The sequence below is a fragment of the Dipodomys ordii genome, unplaced genomic scaffold (genome assembly GCF_000151885.1).
Source record: "Dipodomys ordii isolate 6190 unplaced genomic scaffold, Dord_2.0 Scaffold82, whole genome shotgun sequence".
Taxonomy (NCBI): Eukaryota; Metazoa; Chordata; class Mammalia; order Rodentia; family Heteromyidae; genus Dipodomys; species Dipodomys ordii.
In genome coordinates this window covers 9,650,336-9,672,008 of record NW_012267298.1, presented here as the reverse complement: position 1 = coordinate 9,672,008, position 21,673 = coordinate 9,650,336, and the positions used below count along the sequence as shown (strand labels likewise).

The window sequence follows — 21,673 nt, the reverse complement described above, 5'->3', positions numbered from 1 at the left end:
CTAAGAGAAAGGCCTGACTTGTTTGCTTTCGCTGGCATGAAGGACCTTTGGCATCATTGCCAACTGCATTGAAATTAGAAGTAAATACAGTGGGTACTCCTGCTGAGGAGCCATGGCTGCTCCTCTTCCCAGCCAAAGCTGGAGGTCTTCTTACGCATGATTGGCTTTAGTCACCACTGGCCATCCCCTGGGACTCATGCAGATAAAGGATCCTTGAAATATTGCATGCTGTAGTTACAGTTCGCATGCTGCCTGGAGAGGAAGCATTGTGCCTAGAGGGTGAGTGAGAAGCTCATGGCTGATAAGATGCCTCTTGAATTATGTGGAAGGCAAAGAGGAAGTGCTGAGGGGGAGAGGGTGCAGAACAGGAGCTGTTTGCTCCTCCAGAGGGTCACTGTAGCAAGAGGATGGAGAGGGTGCTGGACATGGTACATCTGTGCAGAGATCGGCATGGAGGTGGCAGGGGGAATCCAAGATGGTGCCCGGCACTCCCTTGATGTTGGTTTTTGACACACAGAGAGGATTTTTTTGATTTAAATTTTACTGTGTACGGAGGGGTTACAGTTACAGAAGTCAGGTAATGAGTGCATTTCTTTCTGAATGGTGTCCCCCCTGCCCTCATTTTCTCCCACTCCCCACTTCTCCCCCTCGATATATGGCTCATTTCCAACACAGTGTCTAGTGAGTATCACTGTTGCATTGGGTCAATCCTTTGTCTCACCATTTATGCAATTTCCCTTCCTTCTCCCAATCAGATAAACTTATGTATAAGACAAAAGGTGCAAAAATAAAAAAAAAACAGTGACAACAGAGAATAAACCAAAGGGAAAAAGAGAAAAAAAGAAAGAATGCAAACAGTACAATAAAAAAACCTCTTGTTTCCATTTCTTGGCATTCATTTTGATAAGTATCATTTTATATGGTCCTACAGAGAGAGGATTTTATGAACTAAATATGGTGGGTCTCTGAGAATGGCACCCAATTGACGCTCAGATGGCAGAGCATGTGGTAGAACATTCTAGATCTTTGTGATCCCTATGGATGGCTCCAATGCCAGGAAGGGGGTCTTTCCCCACCCCTGTTACTTGGAGCAAGAGCTGCAAGGGCACAGGGTAGGAAGAAGGAAGACATACTCTCCTCTATTGCTACTGTGTTTCTGGTTTTTTAATGCCCTTGACTGCAGAATTCTGGGTAATAGTGGCATAAAACTGGAGGAAGGTGGAACACACAGAAAGGCAGGATCAGTGAGAAGAAAGTTCAAATGAAGTGTTCACACAGTCATCCAAGCGCGTGCTCAGGATGCATTGTACTCATAAACTGACACGGTCAATTAAAAACTCTTTGTAATAATAAAAACCACAGGAACAGACATCCTTAATGGCTTAAACGTTCTGTTATGGGATGGCCGACACAAACATGTGTGATTAACCTTTTATTAGCTGTTGAGCTGAGTATTGTCTTAGTTTTACAGAAGAGGAGGCTGAAGCTTTGGGGATTTTGTAATTTGAATTAAATCGTAAGATAAATACCTGAGTCTTGGCGGGTTTCTCCTAAAACTACACAGACACACAGACACACACTTTCATATACCAGCCTGGTTGCCTTTCACACAGTAGTTTATTAATCCAGAAGCTTTAAAAAACTCTAAATGAAAAGGAATTTAATTGCTGTGAGAGAAGGTACATTCTCACTCTCCCTGGGATGCACAAATGGGAAATGGATTATCTTCCTCCAGTCTCCAGCTCCACGATCAGCTTTGCAGACAGTTTCCTGTCCTAGCTGGAATTAGAGGAAGCTCCTGGAGTGCATGTTCCTGGATCACATCTGGAGTGATTTTCGCTGATATTTATTTATTTAATTATTTATTTATTGGAGGGAGGTCCTTGGCCCTAATCATGAGGCAGGTTGAGATGCCAGATAAGGCCCCGACCTGCTGTGGATGCAGACCGACTCTTGTCCCTCCCTCCTCCCCAGCCTGCCCCACATGCACAGCACAAACTGTTCTGTGCCAGTCCTCAGTCCTGGACCAGTCTAGAAGAGTCTCACCTTATTGACCTTTCTTTAGATACCACCAATGACGAAGAACGCCATTTCTTCCACAGTAACCTACGGCAAGGTACCAACTCTTAACTGATTCCAGTTTTGTTTTGAGTTGTGAATTTTTTTTTCCTCCTTGACTTCTACCATCTTTCCCCTATTCACACGCTCATCACAGCTCTGTTTTCTGACGTTGCCCCATGTTACTTACTGGTACCGCATGCCCCTGCCTGTCATGTGGTTAGTAGTCAAGAGTCTGAGGTCTGGAGAGTCTAACGTGTGAGGACGGGGATGGAGAAGATTCAAGGCTGACGAGCACAAGCGCAGACTCAGAAGGCTGGCAGGTGTGGGCGGTTGGGACTGCAGGGTGGTAAGCAAATGGGGGCGTGGAGGTGTTGCTTTTCATAGGATGAGGAAAGGGGAGAATAAGAGGGCGCCTCTTATTTGTTGGTCCCTCCATTCAGCATTTTCTTGAACTGCTTTGGGGGCAAAACTGGGTGGAGCTTATGACCTCTGCCGCCTCTGGTGTGTCCAGCAGGCCAGTCTGTGACTCTCCTGCAGGTTTCTGGCACACTTTGTAAGCCACCAAGAGTACAGGAAGTGCTCAATCCATTCTAATTGTTCTTTTTTTTGTCCTCCAGATCCCCAGCATCTGGGTGACCCCTGTTCTCAGCTCCCCGGCCTGCCTCCACTCTCCCGCTGGGTTGGCATTTCATCCTGGTTGCCCATACTTTTATTCTGTGCATTCTCTTCATCTTTGCCACCCAACTCCCTATGTCTTAGCCCTCAGGTCTCATGGCTTGGAGAATGAGTAACCTGCCCTCAGGTTCGGGATCTGCCTTTCAATAGTGCCACGTGTTCTGTTCCTCAAGGTCAATAGAGCATTATGCTCCCCCGTCTCCGTAGCTACCTTTACTTATGGTATCCGTAATAGAGTATCCATCTTCAGTGGCCTTCAAGGCACTGTGTACGGTTTGCTACGTGCTCAGTGGGGTGTGCTTATTTAATCTTCCCACCATCTATCAAGGTTGTTCACCATTACCACTCTTGCTGTAACAGACTGCTTCGAGGCAGAGACAGGCTTAGCAACTTGCCAAAGGTCACATAGCCAAACTCAGGAGAGGAGGGATTTCTGAGCCAGGAAGGATGTGATGGTAGCTGGGCTGGTGTGGCCCTCACAGGCCTGACGTGGAGGGGAGGGAACGCAGCAGCCCAGTGGAGTTAGGACACCTGGGTCTATATCTCAGGCTTCCGGGTGCTAACCACAAGGACCCCTGCATGGTGGCACACAGCAGACACTCAGTGCCTGTTCCGTGGGTCAGATAGTCCTGTCCATGGAAATATGGTCTGGTTTCCTATTGGGGAAGCCCAACTCTCTTGTGTTTGGATGCCTTCCTCTACAGCTGTTCATTTCTTTATTTTTCAGGTAATGAACCACAAAGATCATGTCTGAAGTACAAGGAACGGTTGAGTTTTCTGTAGAGCTACATAAATTTTATAATGTGGATCTCTTTCAGCGAGGGTGAGTATATTTCACTGTCTGTCTGTCTGTTGTGTGTGGAGAGGTGTGTGGCTGTGTGTTTCTGGAATAAGATAGGGGTGCTGAGGTCAGGTTATGGAACATTGGAAATTAATAAAGTATGTTTATTAATTTCCCTGCCTCAAGGTAAATCCAGCCTTTTAGCATATGAAAATAAATTGCATATCGATCTCTCCGCACTGCTTTCTTTTTTCTCCTCAGTTACTCTTTCCTGTAAATATGGCAATTTTAAAGGGAAATAAATTCACAGAGAGGGATGTTCACTTGTGTAGCCTGAATCAAAAGGTGTCCCTTTGGGGGGCTATCTGTGAAAACCATGTGCTGTAAAACATATGCCTACATCTTTGGAAAACCCAAACGGTATTTTCAAAGTAGAGCTTTAAAAAAAACTTATGGAAATAATAAATGTGCAGAAAGAAAGATATAGTAACCTTTCAACCACATATGGCAGAAAGCTATAATAGAATGTTTTCCTGAAGTTTGTTCACCATTTCTTGCATTGTTCTTCCAGCGATGGGCATTTGGTTGAATAAAATGAAATACAGCAATGTATGGGGGAAACATAAATGTAGTTGTTTCCACTGTCTTGAAGATATACTCTGAATTTGGCATCTTTATATGCACCTTCTCAGTGAGTCTTCTTGATGGACTGACTTCTCATGTGTGTGTGTGGGGGGGGGTGTTATTTTCTTCATCCATAGATTGATCCCATGTCTTGTCATTTGTGGAAAGTCTTGGGCTGAGGCCAAACCTTGGGCATCTAGGCTCTATTTGGATTCTAGGCTCTCTTTTTCTCTTCTGTGTTCTTCATGTTGCACATTAGTGAGAAAAGGAAATCAGTGTTCATTACATCATGTGTTATTCTGGCATTAGAGACATTCCTATCCATTATCCCCATGTGAAGAGATGGGCAATACAGTCTTCATTTCCAACAGGCAGCTCCATCAGGCGGTAGGAGAGCCCACAGCCTTACAACAGCCTAGTGGAGAGGCAGGCTGACACCAAGTCTTTTTTTAGTTCCAGGTCTTGAATTATTTTCCATCACTGAAGATTGGTCTTCAAATGGGCTTCCATACATACATGAGCACCAACAGAATTTGGGAAGAAAAGAGCACAACTTTGACTTACAACTTTTTTTTAGCCAGAAATAACAAGGAAATCAAGCTATATAAGTAATTAGACCATAGATTGGCCCAGAAGACTTTCCTTTGTCCGAAGGACACACAGTTGTGAGCTCTGCTCAGCGTCTCAGGTGTCACACCATGAATAGGGTGACATCACCTCCACCTGGCAAGATGCCATCATATGACTGGCCAGCAGGGCACCAATATGAATTGTTTTCTAGGTTAAATTTCACAGTCCTTAGGGTACACTCACAGAATCATGAAGTGCAGATAATATTAATAATGGAAAGCTAACAAACCCCAGGAAATGCCAGAATGACTCCCTACTTGCCACATGTGTTGATAATACACATTGTGATTAAAAATGACAAGATAATCAGATCCAACAATCAGTAGGATGAGAGATTTGGGTTTCTTTCAAACCTCTTTGATATACTGACTTGTAATCGCTGTTCATCATGCACCTCATCCAAGCTGTAGCTCAGGCTTTGAGATATTGACAGTCTTATATGAAATAATCACCAAGAGCAAAGCTTAAAAAATGGCAAATCTAAAATATAAAGAGAGCCTTGTGAAGTTGTAAGGGGTTGAAAATGAGAGTAAAAATCATGACTCATTCAACAAGCTTGTAATACTTGATTTGCATGGTTTTTGTTATCCGCACTCACTGTCAAATTTAATGTTGAGTAAGTCTAGAACTAGAACTTGTGGTATTATATTTTTAATAAGAAAAAGGTAAGGTATTAATGCATATGGTATCTATTTTATGCCATACGTTATTGCATCCTTATCTCCTAAAAGATCTTTTCCTGTATTCCTAATGCATGCTATAAGTTGTGTAATGGTACATACACGTGATTTATAACTAAATATGCAAATATCAGGGTCATAGGCTCAAACATATTTTTTACTAATAAGCATGCAAATTATAAAATGTTCAACACAACTTATCCACTGCATCATAAATACTCTGGCGAGCTTCTGTCTCTTAATTACCACATCTCATGTTCCCCGGGAGTGTGTTTATTGAGATAAATCCTTCGGATGTGGCTGAGGACATAATATTATGATTTAAAATGCATGAAGCGGGGTCTGGGCAGTTACTTCAATGGAAGAGCCCGAGGAACACATGGAGATATCATGCCTCTCAGGGGATGGAGAGAGTTTTAGAGTCCATAAGATCTGATCAGCTATAAAACCTTGAAGTTAATAGCTACCAACTTTCTGTATCCTACCTTCAGGGAACTATGGATAGGCTGGGAACGATGCCAACCAGAACTCAGCTTTTTCCAGGGGAGTCTCTGACAGCATGATCCCTTAGGGTCAAGAGCCAAAGATTTTTTTTTCCACTATGAATCCCACAGGAGGTATGCTTAGAGTGAAGTATAATTATTTTACCCAGCAAGTGTTCCATGGAGAAGGGATGGCTGCAATCCAAGCCTGGTGGGCAAGATGAGGCCCTGGGGTAGCTTGTGGCAGAAAGTGAATGAATAGAAAAACTGAAGGTTTGGGGAGAGCTGGTTTGCTTCTGGGGTAAGAGGATGGATGATTAAATGTGCATTTACATAGGATTGTTGGGATTGTGAGTTATATGTCTTACACCTGAGATAACAAATGTATGAAGAGCAGATATTTACCCTGGCCCATAGTTTCAGTTCCCGGTGGCTGTGACAGGACAGCGCTTAAGAGCAGACATATGTGGTGGCAACAAGCCACTTGTGACTCACGCCTGGAGTCCTCACTACTTAAGGAGGCTGACATCTGGAGGATCATGTTCAGAGCTATCCCAGGCAAACAAAAAAGAAGTCTGAGACACTCTATCTCCAATTAACCAGCAAAATGCTAGGCTTGGAGGCATGGCTGAAGTGGTGGATGAAAAAATTGAGTGAAACTGTGAGGCCCTGAGTTCAATCCTTGGTATTGGCACAATAACAAAAGAAATATGTAGAGGAGCCAAATGACTTCTCACATCATTTTGAAGAGAAATAGGAGGAGGAAGAAGAGACCTGGGTCCCACAGTTCCCTTGAATGTAATACCTGCCATGACCCAAAGCCTCCACGTTGGTGCCATTGGCTGCCACGGGTCCTCTGGCTCTGCTCAGATAGGAGTTTTGAGTAGATGAGGAGCCGTCCTGGGCCTCTGATGGCTACAGATTTATGAGCTAGCCTGACACACTCAGAGGTGTATTCCTGTGAGCACTGAGAACTAGAAGTGTATAGCTCTAGAAACCTGAGATTTATACCTCTAGGAGCTCGGGTTAGAGGGTTATTGCTGTGTCTCTCTGGCCTTGATTGCCAGCCCTCGGTGGTCAGTGTGAGCCTTGGGCCTTTGCAGTCCCCAGTGGCTGAGACCATCACTGGCAGCTAATGGGATGCCCAAGTCTCAGGAGCTCTTTATCCTCCAGGGTCCGGCCCTTCGTCCTTCACCCTCTGCATCTCTGGTGAGCTTTGCTGTGTCTGGCCTTGCCATCCTCATTGACTTCAGCTCTTCACAGCCCTCTCTCCTCGGAGGACTCCTCTGCTATCTTCCATCCTCTCCGTATGTCTTGTGTCTTTTGTAGTTTCTTGCATTCCCTCCCTAGTTCTCTCCAGTCACCTTCTTGCCGATGCCCTGGCTGTTACCAGCTCAGCGTGTTGTACCGAGGGTGACACCCCTGAGAGTCAAGGGAAAATGACCACATACCAGAGACCTTTTATTTATTTATTTATTCAATTTATTTATTGCCAGTTCTGGGACTTGAACTCTGGGCCTGGCCACTGTCCTCTGAGCTCTATTGCTTTACCACTTGAGGCACAGCTCCACTTTGGAGCTTTTTCTGTGATTAGTTGAAGAGTCTCATGGACTTCCTGCCTGGGCTGACTTTGAACTGCAGTCCTCAGATTTCAATCTCCTGAGTAGCTAGGATGACAAGCGTGAGCCAGTGGCACCTGGCTACCAGAGGCCTTTGATTGAACCTAATATTGCAGCACCACCTGGCAGCATCGGAGGGCGTTTCCTGGCTGTGAACTAAACAGCCATGGAGCCAGGCCCAGGAGGCATGGCATGCAAAAGTAAGATGACAATTTACACCGACCACACACAGCTTCTCGTTGTACCAATCCTTATACAAGGAAGAGGAAGACCAATCATAAGCCTTGTGTTGAGTTACTTGGGAAAGCTCTTGCTCTGGACCCTCTCATCTGTGAGGGTGAAGAGCTGTGGGTGAGAAGGGTCTGCCAAGGTCTGCCGAGGGCTGTGATGGCCGAGGCTGGCGCAAGTTGTTTGAAGTGGTCACGACTGTAGCAGAACCACCAGGAGCAGGAGCTGCAGCTGCCTTGCAGACGTTCTTGCAGTGGAAGTGTACTTCCTCTGAGGCATTCTGGCAGGGTTCAAAGCAGCCTGGCTTCCATCACGGCAGCACGTCTTCTTGCCTGACAACTTTCTACCGAGGGCAGCCGGGCACCAGAGAAGGGTCTGACAATCGCCAATAAGTCATACCACATCCCCTCCCCCCAACCTAACTTAAACAAGAAGAAAACATGGACAGGATGCTCAACTAAAGGCCTCTCATGAACATTCTTAGCAGTATTTATCAGTGCTTAAGTCTTAACCCAAATATCCTTCTAAAGAATTGGGTCATTCATTCTCACTACTAGACTCTACATCTTAAAGTTCCTATGACTTTTTCATAGCCCCAAATTGGGCATTAAACCAGCACGTGGACTGGTTGGGGACAGTCTACACTTGCCCCTCCAAAGACTCATCAGACTTTAAGGGACATTTCAGATCCTCCCTCTAGGAAATAGTGACAATTAGGCTGGAACTCACAAGAGAGGGGGAGAACAGCGTTCTTCAGACCAAGTCTGCCTGTGACCTTCCCACATCCACCCAGTTTATCCAGCTGATGAGAAGTGTCCGTTGTGGCTCCATCTTGTGTTACAGGCTACTGTTCCTTGGTCTGCTGAGAAACGAGACGTCTCTTGAGTTTTTGTAGGATATTAAATTGGATACACCTGGATACAGACTTAGAATAATGCCCAAGAAGTCACCCAGTTCAAGAAGTTACTGGCTTCTTGCCCATTTATATATTTTTGGATTCCCCCCCCCCCCAGTTCCAGCATGCATACTGCCTTTTGGTAATGTTTGCTTGGAGCAAACAGCCAGCTTGCATTCACCCCAAGTCTATGTTGACGGAGGCTAATTCCCAAAGGCAAATCTGTCCTCAAAGCAGTCAGCAAACATCATGAGATGTTACTCCCATGATCACAGTCAGAGTCAGGCTAACAAAGCAACAGGGGAGAGAAGTTCTGCTGACCCCGACTGTGAGACTTGAATTTGAAACCCAAGGCACCCGAGAGCAGCCCTTCAAAACACATGGAGCCAATTATTTATGATCTATAAAATGATAATGAAAAAGACCCCAGGGAACCCATCTGAATAAGAGCCAAGAGCTATTTGAGTATTTATACCATTATTTATAGGTCATACCCAATTATCCATACAGGCAGCCAATGAGAAGTATATGAGATGCACAGGAGTATCTGTGTCTGTCCTGTCAGGTACCAAATAATTTCACTGGCTTTACAAGGGTAGGGACTGAAGGGATTTATGACCCTTGAATGAACACATGCACAGACCAGCATGGTACCAGTTGATAATGTCTCCATTGTCATGGTTGCTAGTATGCTCTTCCCACTCAGAGGGTGAGTGGGATCATTTTGCTTCTGAAATCCCTCTGTGTTCCTCTTGTTCTTGCTCCTTTACTCAGGGCCCCAAACCTTTGACCTTAAGCTGGTTCATCTTATTGTCACCGCTCACACTGTTGCTGACCCTCTTAATGTAGTATCTGCCTTGAAAATTCTATATGCAAGCTCCAACTCTAATAAATTATCCTCGAAGCCATTTTTGTAGATCGGCATTTACCTACTACATTCAGCCCAGATTTCATAAATTCTCGCCAGTTCCATATTCCTAAAGGTCATCTTTAAGAAGATGCTGTGTTCAGTCATCTGCTCACATATCCATGACCACAGACCTAGTTAGTCATTTTCTATGGCATTGTTCTCACAATCACTAAGATAGATATTGGAGCATCTCTCCACTAATGAAGAATAACAGATACATATGCTGAAAATGACCACCATGTCTGATAGGCTCTCTTACCAAGAGGGACATGGGATACTATGAAGATGCACAGAATGACTGACCTAATTTTATCAGAATAAGAGAAGGGACTGTGGAAAAAAATTATAGAAGGAAAGGTGGGAACAGCTGTGTGCCGTGTGGAGGATCTGGAAAAGCAAATGCTGAGTATCAGGAAGCAGAATTCAGCTGGGACGCCAAGATTAATTCATCAACTATGAATTAATGAGTGAAGAATGAAACCAAAGGTGAAGCTGGGTGTGGTGGTGCATACCTGTAATTCCAGGTATTCAGGATGTCTTGAACATAAGGCCAAACCCAGGCAAAGTTAGTTAAGACACTATCTTAGAAACCAACTACAAGCCAGGTACTGATGCCGCACACTTGTATGCCTATTGGAGATCTGAAGATCACAGCTGAAAGCCAGCTTAGATAGGAAAAGTCCATGAGACTCGTATCCACGATTAACTACCAAAAAGCCAGAAATGGACCTGTGGATCAACTTGTAGAGTATTAACCTTGAGTGAAAAAGCTAAAGGACAGCATATAAGTCGAGTTCAAATCCCAGTATAAGCACAAAGTAGAAACAACAATGAGGAAAAAAATGAACCATAATACTAACGGGCTGGAGAAGCAGTTCAGTGGTAGGGTGTTTAACTGGCTTTAACTCCAGGACTATACAAGAAGGGAAGGGGTCTGGGAGAAGGAGGAGGTAAGAGGAATGATTTATTTAGGACATTCTGATTTTATTATACAGGGATGCTAGGGAAGACTAGGGATGCTGTATATAACTTGTCTTCTCTTCAGTAAAAGTAAGCTCTCTCTCTCTCTCTCTCTCTCGAGACAGAGTTTCACTACATAGTTGATCTAAAACTCATAATCCTCCAGCCTTTACCTGTCCTTTACCTCCTGCATCCTGGGATTATTGCACGAAGCACCACGCTTGGCAAATAGACTCTCTGTAAGAGTGAGGATCTGAACTTACCTTATGTGGCCAGCGCCCGGCAATGCCTGATGCCTACTGAGGGAGAAATAATAGCTTTTGTTTGCTTGACCTGAGTTTCATGTTGCTGTTTTAGCAATTACTTCAATGACAGAGGATGCCACATGGATCTTTATTACATTATATCAATAGCAGATGATTCCTAATACCATTGTTGTTGTTGTTGGGTGTGGGGCTTGAATTCAGGGCCTGGGTGCTGTCCCTGAGCTTTTTCACTCAAGGCTAGTGCTCTACCACTTGAGCCACAGCACCACTTCTGGTTTTCTGGTGGTTCATTGGAGATCAGAGTCTCATGGACTTTCCTGCCTGGTCTGGCTTCAAATAGTGATCTTCAGATCTCAGCTTCCTGAGTAGCTAGGATTACAAGGCGTGAGCCACCGGTGTCCAGCAGATCCTTAATTTCGAATGTGCTGTTTTTATCAACTGTCTTCAAAGTATGGTCCATGGGCCATCAGAGTTGCCCTCACCTGGAAGCTTCTTAGAAATACAAGTTTTCTTTCCTTTGAGCTATATCTGAACTTCAGGGAAGCATGTCTTCTTATCATCATCATCATCATCATCATCATCATCATCATCATCATCATCTTTAAGTAGCTGTACAAGGGTTGTATTTCAACATGTCAGTTTAGGAAATCCATGCATCTTGAGCAGGGTCACCCCCTTCTACCAGTCTCCCCCATCTCTCCCAAACCCACCCCTCACCTCACATTGCCTGGTTCTATTTCCACATATATGCACTGGGTCTTCTGTTTCTGCCAAATTTCCTCTATCCACGTGTCTGTCCTCCCTTGATTTCCCCACCTGTAACCCACACATGTGCCAGCTTCCTGAATTTCAGTTTGCTTAACTGCAAGTTTGTTGTTCAAAGGAGTTATGCCGTTGGAATTCTCTCTGGCCTGTGCCATATGTTAATCAGTTTGTTTATGTACGGATGCATATGGCCTGTATTTGTTTTCACATAATTATAATGTAGAACTAACTACCACATATGAGTGAAAACATGCATTCTTTGTCTCTCTGAACTTGACTTATTTCGCTTAATATGATATTTCCTAGGCACAACCATTTCCTGCAAATGACACCAATATTATCCTTCTTGATGAAGGCGTATTTATACATATAGGTGCATCTATATGTGTGTATACATCTATAGGTATCACACTTCTATTTCTTGATCCACTCACCCATTGTGAGGTAGTGGCTTGTTTGTAGTAGTTGTTGTGAACCTGATCCGGCTCACTAGAGCTGTCTGGAGGGCTGAGAGTTCCAGACAACTAAACGAAGAGCGCCCACAGCACTTGTGAAAGTCTCCTGTAATTCTCAGGAGGCAAATGATTGGATTTGCATGAAGTGAAGATCCCACCCATGAAGTAACCTCAGCCTTTCCTTTTAAATATCTTTACTGTAAAACAAACGAGGTTCTAATTTCTTCTTCACCTTGGGTCCCTGATTTTTCCTCTGCCTCAAAAAGCGATTGAATGTGCATGCCCGTTAACACAACCTTCGGCTGTAAGAAGCTACAGAAATCTCTTATTTGCAGGAGGATGCTGGGTTAGTGAAAACAGGAGGGAAGATCTCTTTTCGTATTCAGTGCAATAATTTTCTCATTTAGAAATGATCTTTAGATGAAACATTAATTCCCAAACCTGTCCCATGCATATCTGCCAATCATCCATCCATAATCAGAACCAGTTTCCCATTTATATCTATTTAAGAGAGCAGGAAGCTTCATTTTTAATACTGTTGAAATGGAGCTAACATTATTATTATTACCACAATTCTGTGTGTGTGTGTGTGTGTACATGTGCATATGTGCCAGTGTTTTCATGCCAGTACTAGGTCTTGAACTCAGGGCCTGGGTGCTGTTGGGTGCTGTTGCTTATCTTTCTTTTTTGTCAATTGTGGGGCCTGAACTCTGGGCCTATGCCCTGTCCCTCAGCTCTTCAGCTGAAATGCTAGTGCTCTAACACATAAGCCATAACACCACTTCTTTTCTGCTTATGTGGTGCTGAGGAATCGAACCCAGGGCCTCATGCATGCAAGGCAAGCACTCTACCACTGAGCCACCTTCCCAGCCCCTGTTGCTTATCATTTTCATTCCAGGCTGGATCTCTACCACTTAAACCACAGCTCTACTTCTGGTTTTTGACTGGTTAATTGGTGTGAAGAGTGTCACAGATTTTCCTTTCTGAGCTGGACTTGAGCTAACACAGCCCCTTTAGATCTCAGTTAGGATTACAAGCATAAGCTACCAGCACCTGGCAGGACCTGACAGTAATCCTTGAATATGAATTCATATTTGATTTTCTATTTCAGAATAGGCTAGAAATCCGAGTTCCTTTTTCTTTATAAAATTTCTCATGGTTTGATGATCAGATTCATTTCTTGTCTCTCCTCCACCCTGTGAAGATTTCTGTCCAAAGATCTGAAAAAGAATTGAAAAAAAATCTGTCCCTATCCACCAAAAAGCCTCAAAGAAAGGACCTATAACCTGTATCATCAGATCTCATTTTTTTACACATCAGTACTAAGATGGAAATACGTTTTGAGCAAGGTTACTGGCCTTTCCTGTACTGATCTGAAATGGTGGGACCCTATATCCAGTGATTCCCAAAAGAAAACACCATTGTGTGTTTCTGCCTGCTGTTTCCCTTCGCTAGCTAATGCCCGGTGACAGCTAACTCCCCGTGAAATTAGCTAACCAGCCCTGATGTGCCTTAATAGACTCAGAAATACAATTATCTTTGCATGTCCAGAGATCAATTAATTGACTTGTCTGGTTCTGTCAGAAACAATCCTTTCTTAAACTTACTTTATTAATATATGTTGATATCCTTTGCATTCCTTCCCACCCTCTTGAAAGGGAATGGGGATTATAAATATTTGAGAGCCGCATTGAAAGGCCCTCTTGGCAGGACAAATTGGTGAACACAGTGGCACTGGCAAGTCAGAGCAGAGGTCAACCTATAGGTAACGCTGGCATTTTAATGAAAGTTGATCTCTCTCTATAAAAGGCCATTATTATCATTAACTCTTCTCTCTAGCACACTTCCCTTCCCCAAATGCTTGTGTACAGGGACAATGTGGATTATTTTCCTAGCCAATGTAAGTGTGTTGTAACAAGTTCTCCGTCCTCTTTTTAGTTCATTTACCTTCTTCTCTGTGAATTCCGGAGCCTGCTGCCTTGAGCCTTTGATCCTCCTACCCCTGATGGAGGAGGACATGTGCAGCAGACCTGTGAGGAAAAGCCTTCTCCAGGAGAGCCGGTGCCGCCCTGTGGAGAGCACAGAGCTACCCACAGGGCCTCATCTCTCCCTGGTGGAATCAAAGGCAGAACAGAACACCCCTAGGTAGTGTGGTCCTTTTGGGATTCCACTCTGAAGGTCTCCTAAGGACAATGAGTGCTTACAGTACAGCCATGAAGGTAGTGGTGTGGGAAAATAAAAATTGTTAGGAGTCGCAAGCCTTGGCTCTATCTCTGTTACTACTACTACTGCTGCTACTACTGCTATTACTGTTGTTGCTACTGCTGCTGTTACTGTTGCTACTGTGTTACCCATGGGCAAGATGCTGAACTTCTCTGCTCTCATGTCCTTCCTTAGTTCTGAAGGCTCTTTATTACCTGTTGATGAGGTCATATTTATAAAGCATCCAGCCTGTGGTGCAGGCCTGAATTACTAACCAAGATGGCCCAGCCCAACAAGGCCTTCTGTCCCTTGGTAACTGGAACTCTGAGGTGAGCATCTTGATTAGGTGAAGTGCCAGGAAGGGCAAGTCTGCTGACAGGCCAGGCTCTGGGTACCGGCTCCACCCTGCATTCTAAGCAGATGCTTTGCACTCACTACAGGAGAGGGGGTGCTCCTTATCAGTACAAAACAGGACAAATCCCAACACTGGTGGGAGAAATCACGTTTTCTGTTCTCTTGTGAGCTGTGTCCTGGGGATTCTGGCCCTAATCATGAGCAAGACATGGCTGTGAATGCAAGATGTTCATTCCACAGTGGGCAGAGAGAGACTCATGGGAATGATGATAGAAATGGAAGTCCAAGCGTGGGCAACAGCCAGCCCCTGCGTGGGGGAGAGGGGGCTCAGGCAGGCTTCCGGAAGGAGGGGGTGTCACCTGTCAGATAAGGGGTCAGGTACCCTCAGGCTTTGACAAAAGTACCTGCAATCACGTGGAAATTAAAAAGGGCCTGGCGTCTGCTGAGCAATGCCACAGGGCTCAGGGGCTTGGCATAAAGGTGGCATTTTGATCAAGCAGGAGGAATGCATGCCAGGAGACTGCTTGTCAATGGCGTCTGCGGCCAGCCCCCGAGCTAGGACTGTGTCTTGTGGATAACGGAGGGCTGAGAAACAGTTCATGGAAAGGCGTGGGGTTGTGTGTGTCTCGCGTCAGTTTGGAGAGTTCTGCTGGGCAAAGGGGTGTTGAGGCAGCAGGGTTGGAAGACCTGGTGCTTTTACCCTGTGCTGAGGAGGAAGGAGGGGATGAGTGAGTCGATAAAGCTGAGGGGAGGAGGGACCAGCCCAGCAGGACCTGATGGGAGTCCGGGACTCCAGAGTAGAGTAGAGCAGCCAACGCTGGGGCCCGCTGGGTCTGGGCTACGATTCTTCAGCTCATGGCACGTTTGAAACCCCTGACAGTGGTTTCTGACTATGGTTCCAATCACGTGCCGGACCTTAACGTCACCATCCACCCGATGGCACTGATACACCATGAGGGTGGTATTGTTCGTTTATCTTGCAGATGAATATAAAAGCCTACCCCGGTGTAACAGAGTCGGGGTTCAAATTTACCCCACATGGCTCTTAACATCAGCATTGTCAGCATTTTATTTTATGAACCAGTCTGGACTCCAAAAAGAAAACTCAACAGGATTTAAATACATTTGAAAGGGACAGATCTTTACAAAAGAGTTTGAGCGATGTGTTTTGTGGTGGTATGAGGCAAAGCAGGATGATCTTAGATCACGGGATCTAAGATCTGAGGCACGGAAGAAGCATCTGATGTCATGTGGTCAGATGTTGGAGGGGATGGAAATCTGTGAAAGCCTCAGAGTATCTTTTTTTGGTGCCAGTCTTGGGTCTTGAACTCTGGGTGCTGGCCCTGAGCTTTTGTGCTCAAGGCTATCAGTCTACCACTTGAGCCATAGCTCTAATTCTGGTTCCCCCCACACCCCCCCCCCCCGCATCGGTGTTTAATTGGAAAGAAAAGTCTCATGAATTTTCCTGCTCCAGCTTGCTTCTATCCTTGATTCTCAGATCTCAGCCTCCTGAATAGCTGGGATTTTAGACAGGTGCCATGGGTACCCAGCCTATAAGCTATCCAGAATTTGGTGTCATGTGGTCAAGGCCGACCTCCACTAGAAGGATCTGTTTGTATGGTGTATGGCAAGCATGTAGAGCCAGAGGCTTGAATTGCAAACGGGAAAGTGAATCTGGGCTGCAGAGGAGAATCTGGTCATGGCCTGGGGATGATTGGTGTTGAGCCCATGATCGTAGGAGACAATGAGGTACCAATGGGCATGGTCAGCCTCCTTTCCACATCCGGCCAGAGTGACACTGCCCCCTGGAGGGGGGCAAATGCACAGCACTTCCTCTTCCAGGGCTGCTATGGGAAGGTGAGACAGAGCATGCTGTGGTTTCAACAATGTGGTTGTGTTAAAGCTGTAGTCCTCAGGGTGATACTGTTGGGAGAGGCTGGGTGTGGTGGAAGGTGAACCATCAGGGGAATTCTTTACCTTATTAGGCTGTGGCCACAAACTGGGTTTGGGGACCTCAGCCTGGTCTGGCTTTCCTCCCGTTTGCTGCCTGGCTTCTGGTGTGAGCAATTTTCTGTGCCAAAGACTTCCCACTGTTGCTATCAGATACACACTTGAGACACAGAGCAATGGGTTGGCCTCAACTTGGACTTGAACATCCAGAATGTAGAGCTGAATTGATCTTTTCCCTCCTAAGTTAATTTTCTCAGATGTTTGGTCGTAGTGACAGAAAGCTGACTAAATATTTTAAACAGAGGGTTGATTAACTCCTATCTGGGCAAGGGTAATCTTTGACTTCAGTATGGAGAGCAGACTACGGTAGAGAAAGAAGGCAATGCCTGCCTATAGCCTACCTGTCACTCATATACAGGGACTAATGTTCATTGGATGAACTTAGGTCTGATGGGAGGGATAAGGAAGAGGACTTGCTGAGTAGTGTGACCCAAAGGTTTCTTACTGCACTCTACCCAAGGTTTAGAGTTTCTAAAATGTTAGGTTTAAATTTGTGGAGAGCCTAAATCACACTATGCATGCATTTCTCTCCATGATTAGCAAAAGAATCTTAACAAACAGCTTTCCATTCATGAAAACAGAATAATGAGACCCTTTAAAATTGTTTAGAAGGTAGGCAAAGGTAACAACAGAAAGGGTTGAATTTGCTCAAAATATATTATGTGCATATATAGAAATACCCAAACGAAACTCTTTTGTACAATTAATATGTGTGAATGAAAAGGAGCACAAGTGAAAAACGGAACTCGCATGTTTCATTTGTAGCTGAAAAACACAAAAGCAGATTGAGCAATGAAAGATGAGGAATAGGAAGAGGTGCCAAGATAGGATTTTCCCCTATGTCTACCAATCCTAACTGAAATAAATGTTTAGACTTCAGCATTTAGAGACAGATGGAGCAGGACAGAGGGCAAGGAGAGAAGCTGAGGGAGCGGGGCTCACAGAAGGAGCTCAGAGCACCTCAGCCAATCTGTACTTACCGAACACCAGGGGAGGGAAGAAACCCGTAAGACTGCATCGTTTTTGATATTTGCAACAATGAACTGTCTTTTGGTAAAGCACATCGAAGCCAATGGCTCAGCTCTTAGTTAATCAAATTGACAAAAATCTCTTCCTCTGAATTCACTGTCTGCCTCACTGAGATGTAGATGTCCCCTACGTGCCATTCCCCATTTTTTGAGTGGTGCTGAGATCTGAACTAAGGCTTGCTAGGCAAGTGCTCTACCACTTGATTCATAGCCCTAGTCACTTTTGCTTTAGTTATCCTTTGGATGGGGCCTCACTTTTCTTTGCCAGTCTGGCTTGGACCACCATCCTCCTATTTATTCCTCCTGTGAAGCTGAGACTCAGAATGTCACCATGCCTCACTTGTTGGTTGAGAAGGGGTACCACTAACCTTTTGCCTGGATGGGCCTTGAATCACTCTTCTCCTTCCCTCCACATCCCATGTATCCAGGATTAGAGGCATAAGCTGCCAATCCCAGCAGCTTCCTAGCCTTTACAATCAGCTCGGCTGTGGCTGAGGGCCTTTCTCCAGGCCATGGTTGCTGAAACAATTGGGCCAACAAGGCCAGAGTCCCATCCAAGATCAGTAGGGAAAAGTCTTTTTTGTTCATCAAAATGTCTTCCCTACGCTGGAGTCCGTGTCTTGTTCATCTAGGGCTGCTGTGACAAAATATACAAAGAACTGGGTGGATTAAACCCCACACAGGGTTCTCCCACTACTCCCTGCTTCTCCCAGCGGTGACCTGGGTCAGAAGACCGTGTGGTGGCTTGTCCTAGCATTGAGCCTCTCCAGCTGTTATCCAGAAGCCCCCTCCTCACTTCCTCTGTTCCGCGGCTCTCCATGCAGAGTGGTGTTCAGCCTAAGCAGGTCACTCATTTGGGCTTAAAATACTTTGATCATTTGTCCAACAGTGAAACAGAATTACAGTGTGGCTGCCACAATCCTGGCATTACGTTCATGGTTATGACCCAGACAGAACTGTCCCTGGGCTCCCGGAACATGGGCCTAGTGGGAGAACAGTCATTAAACCCAAGCTCTCCCTTCCAAGTAGAGTTCAGTTTGAAATATGTGCAATGACATAAAATGCCTTGACCACGGTCTGTGACAGCAGGCTCCTGATTTAGACTAAGGGCTCCGGAAAGACTTCTTTGAGGAAATAACATTTAACAGGAGGCCTGATGGCTAATTAAAAGAGAGACAAGTGCAGGTAGGAGGAGAGCGGCTGAAGCAGGAAGGGCAGACAGGTCAGGAGCAGCTTATTTCAGAGACTGTTGGAAGGCCACAGTTATTGCTGACCAGGGGAGCAGATGTCAGCTCATGCTCAGCCCCAGTGCTCCATTGAAGGTGTCTGATTGCAGAGCACCGGGAAGCCTGCCATGGGAATTACAGGCATGGGTAGGACCCAACCCCCACTCACCCATGGCGCCATTCCTCCTTTCTTGACTCTTCTGTTTTTTTCTTTGATCCTTTATGCGATGGTTTTCATTTACATGCATAAGATACTCCAAATTCTACCATTCCTGTAACCATCTTCAGCATGGGATGGCCTTCTACATTTAAACCAGTCTTTTTTTACCTGGCTGCTGGCCACTGCCCGACCTGGTCGCTGCTTATTTTTGTACTCTCCTGGTCACTACAGCAGCCAGAAGTTCTTTTTCTTTTTTTTAAAAAAACAGAGGTTTTTTATTGTAAAAATACGGTGCAGAGGGATTACAATTACATGAGTAAGGTAATGAGTACATTCCAATGGAGCATTGTTACCTTCTCCTTTGTTTTTCCTCTACCATCCCTTCCCTCCCACCTCCTTAACTCCTCCCCTTCCCCAAGTTGTAAAGTTTGTTTTGAACATACTGTCTTGTACATCTCATTGTTAACAATGGGTCAACCTGTATCCTTATTTCAGCACTTTGTTTTTTCCCCTTCCACTCCCCAAATTAGAAAAATATATATACAAGATGCAGGGTTTTGTTATTTCCCTTCTGCTCCCCAAATTAGAAAGATGTATATACAATATGCAGGGCACTGACATCAAATAGAGTGGAAACAGGGGTTATACTGTGGGGGAAGAACATACAAGAGAAACAAAAAAAATCACATAGTACATTATAAATACGTTAAAAACAATAGCAAGAAAGACAAAACCACTGTGTCCCTATCTTGGGGTTCATTGCACTTCACATCATCTTATATGGCCATATGTACATAGCTTTTGACCTTTTCTGCTTGTCCTACACATGTACAAGTTATTGCAAATAAGGGAAACCTTTAGGCCTGGCTTACTTCACTTAACATTTCTGGCTTTAGAAAGACCTTCTGTTCTGAAACTCTGAGTTTTGGAACAGAAGGTCTTACTAAACCACAAATCCTGCTTGTCCACTTGCAGCCTTCCAGGGAGCTGACAGTTCACTTAGAGCAGTTCCCTTCCCAATGGCCCTGGATCTCTGATTTGCAGGTCCATCTTTTCCAGTCATTCTGGATAGCTGTCCCCATACAGTCACTTGGTCCCCAGGACCTCTCCTCGATCCAGGAGTGTTCTTCCTCTGTGTCACAGCATGAGTTGTCCTCTCTCATTCTTTCTCCTATAGCCTTCCTAACCACACTTCAGCACTTCAACTTCTGCAACCAGTCATCCTGTCCCTGAGCCCTTCTGCATACTATACTCATGGAACATGGATTGTATGTTTATTTGATCCTCTGGCTAACATGTAAACTGACCTGGGGAAAGAATCTACGTCTGTTTTCTTCTCTGATGAGTCTCAGTGCTTAGGTTACTAGCTAAAGCATAAAGAGTACAAAGCCACTGTTGAGCCAACTGAATGAATGCATCAGAAGGGGCACAGTGCAATTGCCACTTTAAAAGAGCACTCTGGCTCTTAGATCACTCTGCCTCTTTGTTAGATAAACAAAAAACACCTACCTTTTTCCAGACCCAATCTCTCTCCTTTTTGCTTTCCAAATGGAGGCAGGGAAGACCTTGCTGCTATCTGAAGGCAGCTCTGTGGGGATCAAAGACCATTTGGTAGCAGAGCTGTGATGTATCTTGTTAGTGAACAGAACAGAGAGGAGTGTACAGCCTGGGAAAGATTGTGAGTTGAAGAGAGTTTTCTGTCATGATCAAGCCTAGAGCGTGACAGGTTTGCCTAGGAATAGAGGATGGTGTTTAGGAATCTCTGCCAGAGAGAAGTTGAGGGATTTGGAAGGATCTGATAACCCAATCCTAACAAAATGAAGATGGCATTTGGACTAGAGAGATAGGTGGTGGGCGAGTCTCTGCTGTGGTTCCAGAGAGTATGTCAGCACACAGGAGAGGTTGGTAGAGTGAGTTAGTCAAACAGCCCAAGACTCAAAGATCAGCTTTGAGCTGGTTTGGAAGGGGAACAAAGGGCTCTTTTATGATCCAATCTTAGGCATTCTCAGGAACTCTTCTATGAGATCTGCTGGCAGATCAAGCAAGTGAAACTTTAGTGTTGGATTGTACATTACTTTTTCTGGTGGATTGGGTATTGGATTGCTAGCTATTTGTGCCACAGGTTAACACATATGTGAAGGAAAAAAAATGGGTGTTATTTTCTAAGCCTGTCACAGAATGCACTAACAGTTGTGTAGAATCTGGAAAGTTTTAATGATAAAGATTTCAATTATTAAGCTGGATGCTAGTGGCTCACACATGTAATCCTAGCTACCCAAGAGGCTGAGATCTGAGGATCACAGTTCAAAGTCAGCCTGGGAAGGAAAGTCTGTGAGACTCTTATCTCCAACAAACCACTAGAAAATTGGAAGTGGTGCTATGGCTCAAGTGGTAGAGAGCTAGCTTTGAGCATAGAAAGGCTGAGACAGCACCCAGGCCCCGAGTTTAAGCCCCATGAGTGACAAAAATTCAACTATTAAACTTTATGAAAGAAATTTCATTTTGTCAAATAAATCCAAGGTTTCATGGCTATGAATGTTCCAGAATAATATGAGGACAAGCAATCTACAGAGATGATGACCTCATTTCTGAAAACACTTATCTAGCAAGGCATAAGATGAATTAATTAATTTATAAACCAGACATCACTGCATTCTACACA

The 21,673-nt window shown here is 44.8% G+C and overlaps 1 protein-coding gene across 1 annotated transcript in view; it reads left to right on the top strand.

Moving 5' to 3' along the window:
• The first annotated feature begins 3,460 nt into the window (after nucleotides 1-3,460).
• The window catches only part of Fam135b (family with sequence similarity 135, member B), a 139,677-nt gene continuing 121,464 nt past the window's right edge, over nucleotides 3,461-21,673 (top strand). The window contains exon 1 of the mRNA XM_013025133.1: nucleotides 3,461-3,559. Coding sequence (XP_012880587.1) covers nucleotides 3,483-3,559 — 77 coding nt within the window. The 5' untranslated portion in view covers nucleotides 3,461-3,482. The remainder of the gene's footprint in view (nucleotides 3,560-21,673) is intronic.